A 14,229-nucleotide genomic window follows, 5' to 3' on the forward strand; every position below is an offset into this window, starting at 1 on the left:
GAAGAAAACAAAAAAAAACCAAAAAAACAAAAAAAAACAACAAAAAAAAGAGTGGACCTAGTAAGCAAATCTCGCTAAGTGTCAAAAGGAAAAATGTTCACCCATTAGGCCACAAACGTTTCAAATCATCACGATAAAGCTTACCAATTATAGTTTAACACCCTCCCTCACTATCTGCCATCACATGCATCATCCCTCGCTATCAGTCACTCAATATTTTACTAATTGGTGGAATATATTTACCGGTTCCAATCAAAGCAGTGTGGTACGCAATTTTCAATCCTCTTTGATGCACACAACACACATTGTGACAGTCTTGTGAATCAAATGTTCTGGGGCATGCCTGCTAATGGATAAAAAAAGGTTAGGCATGGGATGAAGGCATGCATTGCCCCTCCAATATCCTTCAAGAGAATGGGGGAGGTTTCTTGACTGTACACTGCTCCAACTCCAATTCAGCCATACATGTGTCTAAAATGGTGGAGCTGCATAAGTCAGTCAGACGCAAACACAACATATAACGCTCCCCTAGCTATATCCACCTTTTTTTCGCCAAAACAGTTGGGTGATAAAAGGTTCTAGTGGTTCATACTCAGTGAGGGATATAGAGTTGGTGCTCAAACTCAGGTGGTTCACCCAGACGTTGGTCAGCTAACAGACCAATTGCCCTCATTCTCCTCCTGTGTAGGACTGGGTGGATCTTGTGGTGTTTCAATCTGCGGAATTCCACAGAGTTACCAAAAAAGTCTGCCAAATCCCGCAGAGTTCCACGAGTGGGCGAAGTATTGCTCGGCCACCTCTAATGAAGTCCCCTTGGCTACCGAGGGTCGTTGGGGCCAAGAACCCCTACTGTTGCCACAAGTACAACCTAAGAAACATTTTAATCGTATATTTTCATTGCAAATGCTTTCAGTTCTTCATCACTCGAAGCAATTTCCCTGAAGCAGCTCTACTGCAATCAACTGGAGCACAGTGAGAAAGAATATTTTCTCCTTTCAATGCTTTATCATGCGGTAAAGCAGCAAATGCGGGGCTCCTTTATTTAAAAAGGACTTCGCTTGTTGTGAATGATTTAGTGTTGAATGCCTGCTAGACATTTTCCCACAATGGTGCACGGGTAACTTTCTTACCTTGTGTTATGGAGCCGCATTAATGCACTCATCTGGATGTACTGAAGAGGAGGGGCTTTTATCAAAAGTCTGGCTCATCAGTGAATTCAGACTTAAGGTGAAGATGATGTGTGTGCAACAGCAGATGTTCCACGGACCCTAATCAGTACTTAAGTTTTAAAAAATAGAAATGCCAGGGCCATACGTTTTGCTCAGGGGTCACTGCTGATGCTGCAAACTATCGGCGCCCAATGCAACAATCTATGTTGGGCACCTCAACCCCAAAGAAATGCCTTCTAAAAGACATCCCTCAAAACTGGCACCCAGGCAAGCCTCTTTGGCCTCCGTTTCCGTTGGTTCGGGACGGGAGTACAGATGGCGTGTAGACATGCAGAAAAAAAGCTGAGCCGTCAAGCATGCTTGAAATGCGTGCACACAGGGGGAGAACGATTAAGTAAACAAGCACAGGGTAAGCGCTGTGCATGCAAAACATTTAAAATGTTCCTCAAAAGCAGATGAAAACAGTACTTTGGTGACGGGACACAAAGCACAGCACGAGGAAAACAGGACATGGTGTGCTACAGCCAATAGAAACAGGAAAAGTAAGTGACAAGCATAGGAACCAATGAAAAAGCAATGGGCGGGATGCAAGCCTCTTAAGATTTATATTGCATACAATATATTTCACAAGCACTGCGCAAGTGCTGTGCAGGCAAAACAAAAGAAACCAATTGGAAAGGGAGGAGGTAAGGAAAGACGGCACAGTCACAAAGGGAGAAAGAGGGAACCTGCAAGGGTTAGCTAAGGGGATCAGGAGTTTGGGGTAGTGGGTTAAAGATTAACAGACATTGTATTCAGCCTTCCAACCTTTAATTACATGGGCCCCAGGCTTCTAAGTAGAGCTACTGCACTCGCTCACAAATTAAGTACTGCTCAGCCACATTCGTTTTATGTGAAGTTCAGGGTTCTTGATCTTCATACGTGATAATATTTAACAGCACAAACCTAGCAAAGCAAATATCATTTAAATCAAGATGTTTATTGAAAACACAGGGGGAAAAAAAACACCATAAACTACAATATCTAATTTGTTTAAAGACAGATCTACCATGTATAAAAAGTGTAAAACCTACCAAATGTTAATGCACTTCCTCCTTTATACCAAAGAGAGCAGCATTGTGCAAGATGTCAGCAGTGTCAGATTTCACCAATGGGGATATTATTTAGGAAAAGAGGACCATTTACAGTGAAGGAGTATGACGTTGTCTACTTAGTAAAGTAGTAATTATTGCATAGGATACACTCATTTGAGCAGATGTGGGACAGATGTCGAACTGGATTGAACAGCATCCCCAATATCCCCGTGTAGGGCGTTTTACCAAGGCTGTGACGTGGTGCAGAGGAGGGGCAGGGTGAGGGGTTGCAAAATGCGGCATACGGCCGATTTCAGGTAAGTTACGAAAAAAATTAATAAAACGAATTTCGTTGCGCGCGCTGCATCGCCAAATGCAATGCAGCGCGCGCAACGAAATTCGTGTTATTAATTTTTTTTGTAACTTACCTGAAATCGGCCGTATGCCGCATTTTGCAAACCCCCACCCTGCCTCTCCTCTGCGCCACGTCACCGCCCCGGTAAAACGCCCTACACGGGCCGTCGCTGCCCAGCTGAATGATCACCTGGTTCAGGAAAACTCAGCATTTTGTACATTCCTATCTCAAAGTGCAAGTTTAATGACGAGGAAGTGTTCATGGGCCGCGACACATCAAGGTGTAGAGGCGAAGAGCCATCCCCAGTGGAGGTCTTGTTTCCTTGAAGCTCTGTATCCAAGAGGCCTCCTTTGCTCTGATGTGGACTGTGTCTACAGCCACCACCGCTGCTTGAGAAGTTCAGTATCCTTCCTAGGGCTCCAAGTCCACAACACACCCGTGCTCAGCTTCAAAGTACTTCTGGAGACGTTTGGTGGTGCTGGCCAACTCTTCTTGGATGTGAACAATCTTTTCCTTGGTCTTTTTATGCTGAAATTCCAAACATATGTAAAGTTCAGTAGATTTACATTCAGTTTATAAAAGAAAAAAGTAAAAAAATTAACAGACGACCGCAGGTGGATATACTCTTGCTTGTTCCTACCCAGCATACATAGATTTGGTTTAGTGAAGGAATCTACCCCAAAGTGGTTCAAGATTCAGTCACATATGAAGTCAGAGTTCCTTTCACTGTCGACTCAGTTTTGTGCATTTGTGTACTGGCAGGTGGGATGAGCATAAAAAGGAGTGGGGTATTCAATGTATACATTCCCTAAACCCAGACCTGGAAACTTCACATTCCACAGAGACAATTCACACCATAGGTAGGAAAGTGCCCCGTTTGGCATGGTTACCCCCTACCTTTTTACCAGATATCTGATGCTAACTTGACTGAGTGTGTGCTGAGATCCTGCAAACTAGTCCCCAGCACCTGTGTTCTTTCCCCAAACCATACCTTTGTAACCACATTGGCACATTTCTGGTCACAGGTAAGCGCCTTGTAAATTTGATCTTTTCTCCGAACCAAACAGAATTGAGCTTAAAGAGAAGGTTGTGGTCAAACAAGCACTTTACGCACTTTTTAACTCAGAAAGAATGGGCAGGGAATTACTTAAATCTACCGTTGTCACATACATGGGGAATGAATTGTGTCGGCAACCACTTCCACGCTACCTTACTCTCCCCATGTCTAATTGGGAAAGATCCTTGCTTTTCCGTTTAAGGGCAGGTTCTGTAAAATTTTTGCTTGCTTTCCCTTTGGGTTATCACCATACAACACAATATAACCCATGTCCGTGCGATGGTATTAGTATACAGAATGATTTGCACTTCCTATTCTTCTGTAAATTTTATTTAAAATATATTAATTGGTTTTTAACTCCCTATTTCAGAAAACAAGGACCCCTTTCCTTGGGGGAGTCCCGTTTAATGTTATTTTCCCTGGATACAGATGAATTAATTTTTCGCACTAGCACTTTCTTGAGATTGATAGTACGCGTACGTAAAATGATGGAAAATCCCTGAAAATTGTCTTATGAGAGCTGTATTTTGAATTACTGTGAAAATGAATTTCTTATTGTAGTATTTTTATGGATTGTATTTTTATTGATGTGTAAATGAATTGTTTTTATTGTTTTACTTTTATGGATTTTATGAAATCCGAATAAAGGTCTTTTGAATTGAATTGAATTGAGAAGGGACTGAGAAAAGTGACAGTAGACAGAATCAGAATCATCAAAGGAATGAGAGCTCCTATGACACAAAGAAGTGAGAATGTTCCTAGGAATGGTTGGCTATTGTCGTCAGTGGATCAGTAATTTTTCCCCGATTGCCAAACCATTGATAAAATTGACAAAAAGTAAGGTAAAAGACCCTATTGAATTAAACAAGGAAGAATTGGCAGCATTTAAGAAATTAAAGGACAGCCTATGTGAAGCACCTGCCCTGGGTATGCCAGACTATGAGAAGGAATTCGAGTTGTATTGCAGTGAGAGAAACGGATGTGCACTCGCAGTGCTAATACAGAAACATGGAGGATTGAGGAGACCAATTGCATATTTCTCGTCAATGCTTGACCCAGTAGCCGTAGGTTTGCCAGGATGTCTAAAAGCAGTAGCTGCTACATGCCGAAGCTTAGAGCAAAGTGAAAGAATTGTGATGGGATATCCATTAAGAGTGTTTGTACCTCATGATGTGGCGATCCTTTTAACAAGGAGTCGAACACAATACATGTCACATAGTCGGCTGACTAAATATGAGAAAGTCATTCTAGGTGCAACCAATGTGAGTCTCGAGAGATGTGTGAATGTGAATCCAGCCACACTGAAGTACTGGGTAATTTAGACCCAGCGGTGCAGGGACACACACCCTATGACTTCTGGGTTCACCCTGTTCCGGACCTACAGAAACACAGAGTCTTCTGGGTGAAGTCAAAGAATCGTTTATTGGCTGCAGACCAATGACAGGTATCCTAGAAGTACAACAGCGTGTATGTTCTCAGGAGACTGCTGAAAATCATAGGAATGGACTTCATCTTAAATACCCTTTTTCCTGCCTCAAGCATACATTCCTAGGTTTTATGATACGGCAATATGCAAGTGTACATTACAAAGAAAAGGCAGAGTCATGATGACCATCCCACATTCCAGTTCGGCCAGCCCACAATGATTTATACAACAAGGTTCAGATCCCACATTACATGTAAACAGATCCCCCCAATAAACATGAGCATCTCCTGTTTTGGGAACCAAGTCATAAAGCAGGAACAGCCAGGTGCGAAAGAGATTAGCCAGGGGCTTGTGTAGAATGAAAGGGTTTTATGACGGGTCAAGCCCTGATGCTAATCACAGGTGGAGAGAGGAAGGGGAGCTCGTGAGACCAGTTTGACCCGGGGCAGCAGAGCCAGCTGCCCAGGTCACAGAGAAGTCAGAGAAGAAGCCCATGTACTGTGAGGCCCGTATTTGCTCCATTATAGCCTATGTGAGGGCAATGACAAGATGGCCACTGCTTCCAAAATGGAACCCGCGTAGTGCAGCAGAATAACGTGTACACAGTGCATTCATAGCTAGAACGATAAGTAAAGCACTCGTACATGCCGCATTTACCATTTGCGGTTCGCTAATACCAAGATAGACAGGGGTAGGGCCCTGTTCCCTACGTGGTCCCGAATATTAAAGTACGACAGACCCTCCTTTTGCCCTTACATAGGCAATCACTATACTCATCTTAATCCGAGTCTAGGTCAATGTTCACGAAGTCATGGAGATGTTGCTGTAGCATCATCCTATTACTTAGCTTGTCCCTCGATACAGGTTTCCTTACACATAAGGTAGCACAGAGGCCACATATCGCAGGAGTACACTGTATACACAGACAGAACAGGAAAAGAATGGCTAAGATCATTCCAATGACCATCAGAACTTTCCAACCCCAGGCAGATATCAGTTCCCAGAACCACCCCACCAGTGACCAATCTCCCTTATCCACGTGTATGGATTCAGATATTTTATGGAGTTTGGAGATGGCTTGATACACTGTTGGAGCATTATCTGGTATGAAAATGCAGCAACTGGATTGGATAACCCTGCATACCCCACCGCGGTCTGCAAGAATAACGTCTAGAACCATGCGGTTCTGCAAAGTCATAAGGCGATCCGCTTGGAGCTCAGCTGTCAAATTACCAAGGGCACCAGCCGTTACATTAACGGTGGATTCAACCACACGAGTCAGCTGTCTCAGGTTCCTACTATTGACCATAGGTCCCCAAAACGGCAGGAAACCCAAGAAGAAGTCTCCCGCTTCCTGACCGGCAGTGTCCTCCTTACTAATCACACCTCTCACAACTCTGGTCTTGTGATAGTCGGAGGCGGCAGTAAATGTAGGCGGTAGCAGATTCGCAATATAACATGTGCCCGAGAAATCAGGGGGCAACCATGTATATGCTCGGTCATTACAGATGAAATATGTACCCTTGGCAGTTAAAAACGCAGGGGAAAACTGTGACGGGAACGTGTACGTTTCAGTGCAGTCACTTCTTCCCAGTTGAGCTCTAGGGTTCTGACCATTACCCTGTAAGCAGAACCGACCCATGTGGGGTACGACCCAGATTGGAGATGAGATTTTTCGCTGTCTTTCACCCAGACTAATACTATACCCCGTCGCGTTCCATCCTACATAAGGTCTCAACTCTTCTTTGGGAATGGATGAGTATGCATCAATATCCCTACTCATATCGGCAATTCCTCTCACTAAGGCTTTATTATTTGTACCAGGTCTGATGGAACGCGGTTGGCGAGGGGAGTATGTCTCTAGGGCGTAGAGAAACATGGTCTGGAATGCCCATGACGATCCATTATAACTATATGGCAGCACCAAATAAGGAATACCCTTGTTAATGGTATGTGGCATTAACCCACACACCCAGCAATTGGTCGTATTCACTACTAGTTGGTGCTGGTGCAAGAGCTGGATAAACGAGTTATTTACAAACTCCGATCGTCTGGTCTGTTCGTGTTCAGGCAAAGGGTGAAAAGAGTGAGAGGAGGCAGTAGAAAGAGGTATAGGCTGTTCAGTGGGTGCAATGGGCTTTTGAGTGGAGAAAAACACAAATCCTACAATAAACATCATAATACTACACAGTGTAAAAAGGCACAAAAAGACAAAACATTTACTTTTTACAATTCTACACATTCTGGTTTTAAAGTTCATTTCCTCAATCGGTCTCTCCATCTTAAAAAACTCCATCCTCTACTCGGGCCGCTCGCGGCGGATGAGTTTCTTCTGCTAAGGAGTACGCCTGTCAGTCCAGGGAAACGCCCTAGACCAACCAGAACCGTTGACCTAACGTCTTCGGCCTGTACCCCAAAGTCTTGGCACCGCGACCCTGCGGCAGAACCCGGATGGTGGTTCGAAAAACAAAAATCAAGAAAGTCCTTCAGATGGGAGAGCAAAAAGTGTCCAAAAAGGAAATAGTAAGGAAATCTTTATTTGTCCATGGGCCTGGGTCTCAAATTATAGCGGAGATGGCCAAGTGCCGTTTGGTCTTGGAACAAAAGTTCAGGCTCAGTGGTGTCCAGTCGATTTGATGGCGGCACAGCTTCCTGCAGAATATTGTCACTCTCTTGGACTGAAGCTGTGTCTTTTAGGCGTGCGTCACTGAATGGTACAAAACGAGGTACAGTGTCTGTCTCAGTGTCGGCGATACCCTCCTTGACCCACTGGTCATATGGCAGAGGCAAGGGGACTATTTTGCAGTGGGTACCATGTATCCAATGCTTCCTTCCTTTTACTCGCACCGCTGATCTCGTCGACAGAAGCACAAGATGAGGGCCGATCCAGCGAGGCTCGTCGTTGCCCTTACGCTGGAAATTCCGGACCAGGACCCACGAACCAGGGTTGATAGGGTGTCCAGGAGGTTCAGCAGCTTGGGGAAGAGTATCATGTACCTGTTGGTGCAAAACACGCAGTTTAACAGTCAAATCATACAGGTAATCGAGCAGTACTGGATGCTCAATCTCACTGAACTTCGTAGGCCTTGGCACACCCCATACGTTGGCCGGGCGGCCAAAGACTACTTCATAGGGACTAAGTCCCACTCGTGAGTGTATGGTCATTCTGGTGGACAGGAGTGCTAAAGGCAGGGCGTCAGGCCATTTAAGACCGGTGCTCGCCTGGATTTTGGCCAACTTGAGCTTTAAGGCTCCATTGTAGCGCTCTACTAGTCCAGCCGATTGGGGGTGATTTGCAGCGTGGAACTTCTGCTTTATCCCTAGCCCTTCACATACATTCTTCATCACTTTACCCACAAACTCACTTCCGTTATCACACCACACCATTCTTGGCATTCCAAACCTGGGGAAAAACTCCTTCACAAGGGCTTTGGCTGTGGATAGGGCAGTGTTATCTTTCAGAGGATAAGCCTCTATCCATTTTGAGAAAGCACAAACAACCACCAGTACATATTTCAGGTTGTTGCATCTTTCCATGTGAATAAAGTCCAGCTGTAAAACTTCGAATGGACATGATGGGGGTGCAAAGTGACCGGCTGGAGTTGGGGTTCCCCTACCAGGGTTGTACTTCAAGCATACTATGCAATTCTTGACCACATTCTCTGCACACTTGGGAATCCCAGCATTCTGCCATACTGGAGCCAACAACTTGCATATACCTTTCGTACTGATATGTGCCATTCCATGTGCCATAGTAACCACTGGAAGCACATATGCATCAGGCAACAACCATCGCCTATGTTCTGTCAGATCAATCCAACAACCATTCTCATCCAACTTACCCATACTTTCTCTCCACTTGCTTAACTCTTCTTCTGTAGCTTCAGCCTGAAGCGACTTCACACTCTCTATTGTGTTCTCACACATTCCAACATCATTAACCCATCTTGCGGGGCCTGCAACATACATTCTAGTCTTCACATTTTGTGCTGTTTCTTTCGCGGTCTCATCAGCAAACGCATTCCCACGTCCAACATCATCTGTAACTTTCCTGTGCGCACTGCATTTCATGATCGCAACTTGCAACGGTAGGGTCAGTGACTCAAGGAGATCATTCACCAACTTGCCATTCTGAATTTTAGCTCCATGCGACGTCAGGAACCCACGCTCTTTCCACAGTCGTCCAAAATTATGAGCCACGCCAAAGGCGTACTGGCTATCTGTGTATATATTAACTCTCATTCCTTCAGACAACACGCATGCTCTCGTGAGGGCAATTAATTCTGCTGCTTGGGCCGAATTATGTGGCACTCGTGCAGTTTCCACGACCGTGTGTAAAGTCGTGATAGCATATGCAGCAGTCGTGTCACCATTAGGGAGTTTAAAACATGAACCATCCACCCATAAAGTACCCTCACACTCAGTCAGGGGAGTATCTTTTAAATCTACTCTCCCTTTCGTCTCTTCTTCTGTTCTGAACAGACAATCATGTTGCTCAATCTCATCTGAGTCTGCTGGAATTGGCAATAACGTAGCTGGATTCAGCGTATTACATCTTTTTATGTGTATATGATTCGCTAACAGTGTGAGTTCATACCCTGATAATCGCGCACTAGTCAAGTGTTGTGTCTTGGTCCTATTTAATAATGTGTCTACAGCGTGTGGGACCATAACGAGCAATGTGTTGTCCATTACCAGACCAGCAGATTGTCGGATAGACATTGCTGCAGCAGCTGTCGCTCTCAGACAGCTTGGCAATGCCCTCGCTACAGGGTCCAAGGTGGATGAAAAATACGCGCATGGGCGCGGTCTGTCGCCAAAAGGCTGTGTTAACACTGACAACGCACATCCATCTTTCTCGTGAACATACAATGTAAAAGGCTTGCTATAGTCAGGAGTGCCCAACACAGGTGCTGAACACAATGCATTGCGCAATTCCACAAAACTTTTCTGGCACTCTTCAGACCATGGGATAGGATTCGGTGTGTCTTTGCATGTTAATGCTAATAAAGGTTTTGCCAACAAAGAAAAACTAGGAATCCAATGCCTACAGTATGAAGTAATGCCCAAGAAAGCACGCACTTCTCTCTGTGTTTTTGGCACACTCAACTGTGCAATGGCTTGAATTCTTTCTGGGGTCAGTTTCCTTCCCTCCTTCGATAAGAGATGACCTAAGTAGGTCACTTCTTGTCGACAATATTGCAGCTTAGAGAGAGACACTTTGTGATGAAAAGCGGATAAATGGCGCAACAATGACAATGTGGCTTCTTTACAGATCTTCTCAGTATCCGCGGCGATTAGTAGATCGTCCACGTACTGAATCAGGATAGCGCCACTAGGTAAGACAAGTGCATCAAGCTGCGCTTTCAAAGCTTGACTGTATATGGATGGACTCTCGCAGTAGCCCTGGGGAGCGCGTTTGAAGCGGAAGCTTCGGCCTCCCAGACTAAAACCAAAAATGTCTCTGCTCTCTTCTGCAATTGGGATACTAAAGAAAGCATTTTTTAAATCAATCACTGAAAACCATGCAGCAGAGGCTGGAATCATCGTTAACAAGGCAGTTATATCAGGGACAACCGGAAACTGTGGCACAACAATCTTATTAACCTCTCTAAGATCAATCACAAATCTGTAAACAGGTGGCTGTGAAGGGTCCGTTCGTTTTAAGACAGGTAAAATCGGACTATTGCAAACGTTGCCTCTTGTCTCTTCAATCACACCCTTATTAATCAAGTCGCCGACAATGTCTAACAATGCTTTCTGGCCTTCATTAGAGATTTTGTACTGGGGAATACGTGGCAGTCTGACATTAGTCTTTAAAGTCACCACGTATGGCGGTATCTCCAAGAGGCCCACGTCATTGGGACCAGTAGCCCAAAGGGCATCCGGAAGGGATGACAATTCAGGTGGCATTGTGTTTTTAGACAAGTATATTGGGGAAATCACTTTCTTGCCTAATGTAAGTTGTACTCCTGAAGGAGAACAGTACAGTGTAGCATGCAATCTTTTCAACAAATCTAATCCCAGCAAATTCTCACCACAACCTGTTGTCAGAATCAGGGGTGCTTTCAGCTCGCAAGGCCCAACAGAAAGTGACATGGGACTAGAAATCGGGTTCCTAACCGGGGCGCCAGAAAAACCTACTGAAACATTTATATCGCCAGACAAAGGTGCGCCAGGGAGTTTTGAATGCATGATTGAACTCTTTGCAGCACCAGTGTCTAGCAGAAAAGGCTCCGTTACATTTGCTGTAGTCACATCAACATACGGTCCACTCTGATCCACTGGCACTGAAACAACTCCCTCTCTCTGTCTATGGCTGTCCTAGTAATCACTACTTTCTGCATCACCGTCCTCCACATAATAATCATTATTGTAATACTGGGCCGTATTACTAGTCGCGTTAGCTTGCTGATCAAAGCTATTAATGGCGCTTTGGGGCGGAAGAGGACGCGCGTTCTGGGGAACACTTCCACGCCCTCTGCCTCTAGGAGCTTGCTGACCACCCCTACCTCTAGCGCCATACACATTACCGTTCCGTTGCATTAATTTAGGGCAACTATATTTATAATGACCTTCCTCTTTGCAGTATGAACATTGGTTGGGACCCACAGGGACACGTGGTTGATAATACCCATTCATTTGCTGATTGTTCTGAAATTGTTGGGGTTGGTGATAAACACCTTGGGGTTGCCTATAATTATTCTGACCTCCACGTGGTGGATAGGCCTGCTGTAAAAGGACCTTTGTCTTTAATTCCTTTGTTTTCTTCTCTGTCCTATCTTTCTCGTCTTTATCTCTATTTTCATAATACTGTGCAGTAGCCAGTATTTGCGCTGAGGAAGAAACGGCCCAAGAACTCTCTGAATCTTTCAACTTTTTACACAGGTCAGGAAGTAAATTCTGCACAAACTTATCCACAAATAACCGTTGGCCACCCTCAGTACTCATATCCTGCCCACTGTGGTCAATAAACGTTTCCTCAAACCTAGTAAAGAAGTCTGACACTGTCTCATCCTTCTTCTGTTTACACGCAGATAACTTGTCCCAATTTACGCGCATTGCAGGCATTAGTGTCTTCATATATGTGATGATTCTACCAGGCAGTTCAGCTACTAAAGGCTCAGGTTTCGCGCCACCAGTTTGTCTAGTATCAGCAGCAATAATGTTAGCCCATGTATCCCCTAGTTCTGCATCGTGATCTGCATTACGTATTGACCCCCATAGAGGCTGTGGAACAACATTACCAAACAACATGTCTATGTCTGCCAAATTCATAACGCATGATCCTGCTGTTTGTGACAACTCTTTATAATAACCTGCTGGGTTTTTACGGGGATCGGGTAATGTCTGCTTAAGCGCTAACACCTCAGAGCGCTTCCATGGAACATGCACCCAAACACGTTGGAAATGCGCTGGCACAGCGGGGTTATTACCGACAGCTGCAACTGCTTCCTTCCATACCGGGGGAACTTCTCTCATGGGGTATTGTCGCGCTTTTGCCTTTTTCCCCACAAGGACCTCTTGTTCAAACAATGACTGTTGGCAATCGTCATTCCTAAGTGACAATACAACCGCAACTGCTTTATCTACTTCGCGGTCCACAATTATACCAGTTCCAAAATCGAACCTCACTCTACACAATTCCTGCGGGCTCGGATTTTTACCACTATCCTCCAATTCTTCACAGAGAAATTCGCACATTTTCTCAAACACATATCTCTGTTTTGGGGCATCCCATTGATGGAAAACGCTGACAACTGATTCCACATCATATAATGAAGGGAAAGCAATCCATCTACGCGCCATGCTGTCTATTACCTTTTTCTCATCAGGGTTAGGCAATTGGCTGCGCAACTGCTTACGCAGTAAACCAGGAGCCGCACCAGATGACTCAAAGAGGGGCGACATTAATGTAGTAACCACATTAGCTAAGCGCTGTCGCGCTGAAGGAGAAGCTGAAGCGGAAACAGGGGGAAAAACAGAGGGAAGAAAAGAGGATGTAGAAACGGGTACTGGAGTGGTGCAAGGGAGAGTGTTAGGGGAGGCAGCTGCTGGATTAAGCAAAGTCGCAGGAAGTGCGGGGGCAGTTGGAAGCACTACCGGAGGCGCTTGAGAGGACTGCGCTACAGGAATAGGAACTGGTTGCAAAGCAACTGGCGGTTGCGGCGAGGCTTGCAGTATATGCACTGGAGGTGGCATATTTACAAGCTGGGGAGGCGCCGTGGCAGTTTGAGCATACGGGGGTGGCGAACTCAACAAATGTGACATCAGGGGATCTTTCTCCTTTTCTTCTGACTCATCCTGCTTAGAATGTGGCAAAGCTGGATAACATTTGTCAATCCCTAACTTACGCTGCCTGTGTAATTGCTCGCTCATCTGCTCCTCCTCATTGTCTTTAAATTGTACAGCTGCTTGCATTACTGACATACCTCTCTCTCTCTTATTCTTTTTCGCTAGCTTAATTTCCTTCTGTTTGGCTTCCTTTCGCCATAAGCGGAAAGAGTCAAACATCGCCGGCCGGGCTTTCTTCTTAAACAATTTAATTTCCAAATTATCTAAAATATCGGTATCAAAACTACCATTTTGGGGCCATTTTAAAACACCGTCCTTCCTGGTGTAGTGGATCCACACTTCGTTATATGCAATGGGGCCTACGCCATGTTTTACATAGAGCTCATAAGTTGGAGTTCCAACCGGAGGAACCGGGCATGATTCTTCCAGCTGGAAATCTCTTCCACAACCCAAACAAAATATTCTACCAAATATTCTAGAACCAGGCATCTTCGCTCACTAGTCTAGATCCAAACGTCAGAGGATTATCGATTACGATATTCTCGTGAATACACGAGGCCTCTGGCTTTGGGGTTTGCAAACACCAAATCACCTATTACCAAATCAAACCAAACGATCCCGAGGGATACCAAAACAAATGGGAGACGCTCCACGTATACTTAACTGAATATTGCTAATCGATGGCGTCACCAGAAGACTCTCTCGATTGTTTCGCTCTCTCAAACTCGTCAAGGGTCCAAAACAGGTCGATTAATCAGGGCAGCAGTCCTTCGTAGCCGTCGGGACGCGGAGAACCTCGCAGAAAAGACTTTCGGACCACGTCGACATGCAGGGGTCGATGAAGTGGCGGCCTT

At 45.1% G+C, this 14,229-nt stretch overlaps 1 protein-coding gene across 1 annotated transcript in view; it reads right to left on the reverse strand.

Moving 5' to 3' along the window:
* Positions 1-2,680: 2,680 nt before the first annotated feature.
* The window catches only part of LOC146829901 (baculoviral IAP repeat-containing protein 5.1-like), a 158,028-nt gene continuing 146,479 nt past the window's right edge, over positions 2,681-14,229 (reverse strand). Inside the window, exon 4 of the mRNA XM_085606746.1 lies at positions 2,681-3,125. Coding sequence (XP_085462872.1) covers positions 3,009-3,125 — 117 coding nt within the window. The 3' untranslated portion in view covers positions 2,681-3,008. The remainder of the gene's footprint in view (positions 3,126-14,229) is intronic.

This window comes from Triturus cristatus, chromosome 5_2 (assembly GCF_964204655.1).
Source record: "Triturus cristatus chromosome 5_2, aTriCri1.1, whole genome shotgun sequence".
Lineage (NCBI taxonomy): Eukaryota > Metazoa > Chordata > Amphibia > Caudata > Salamandridae > Triturus > Triturus cristatus.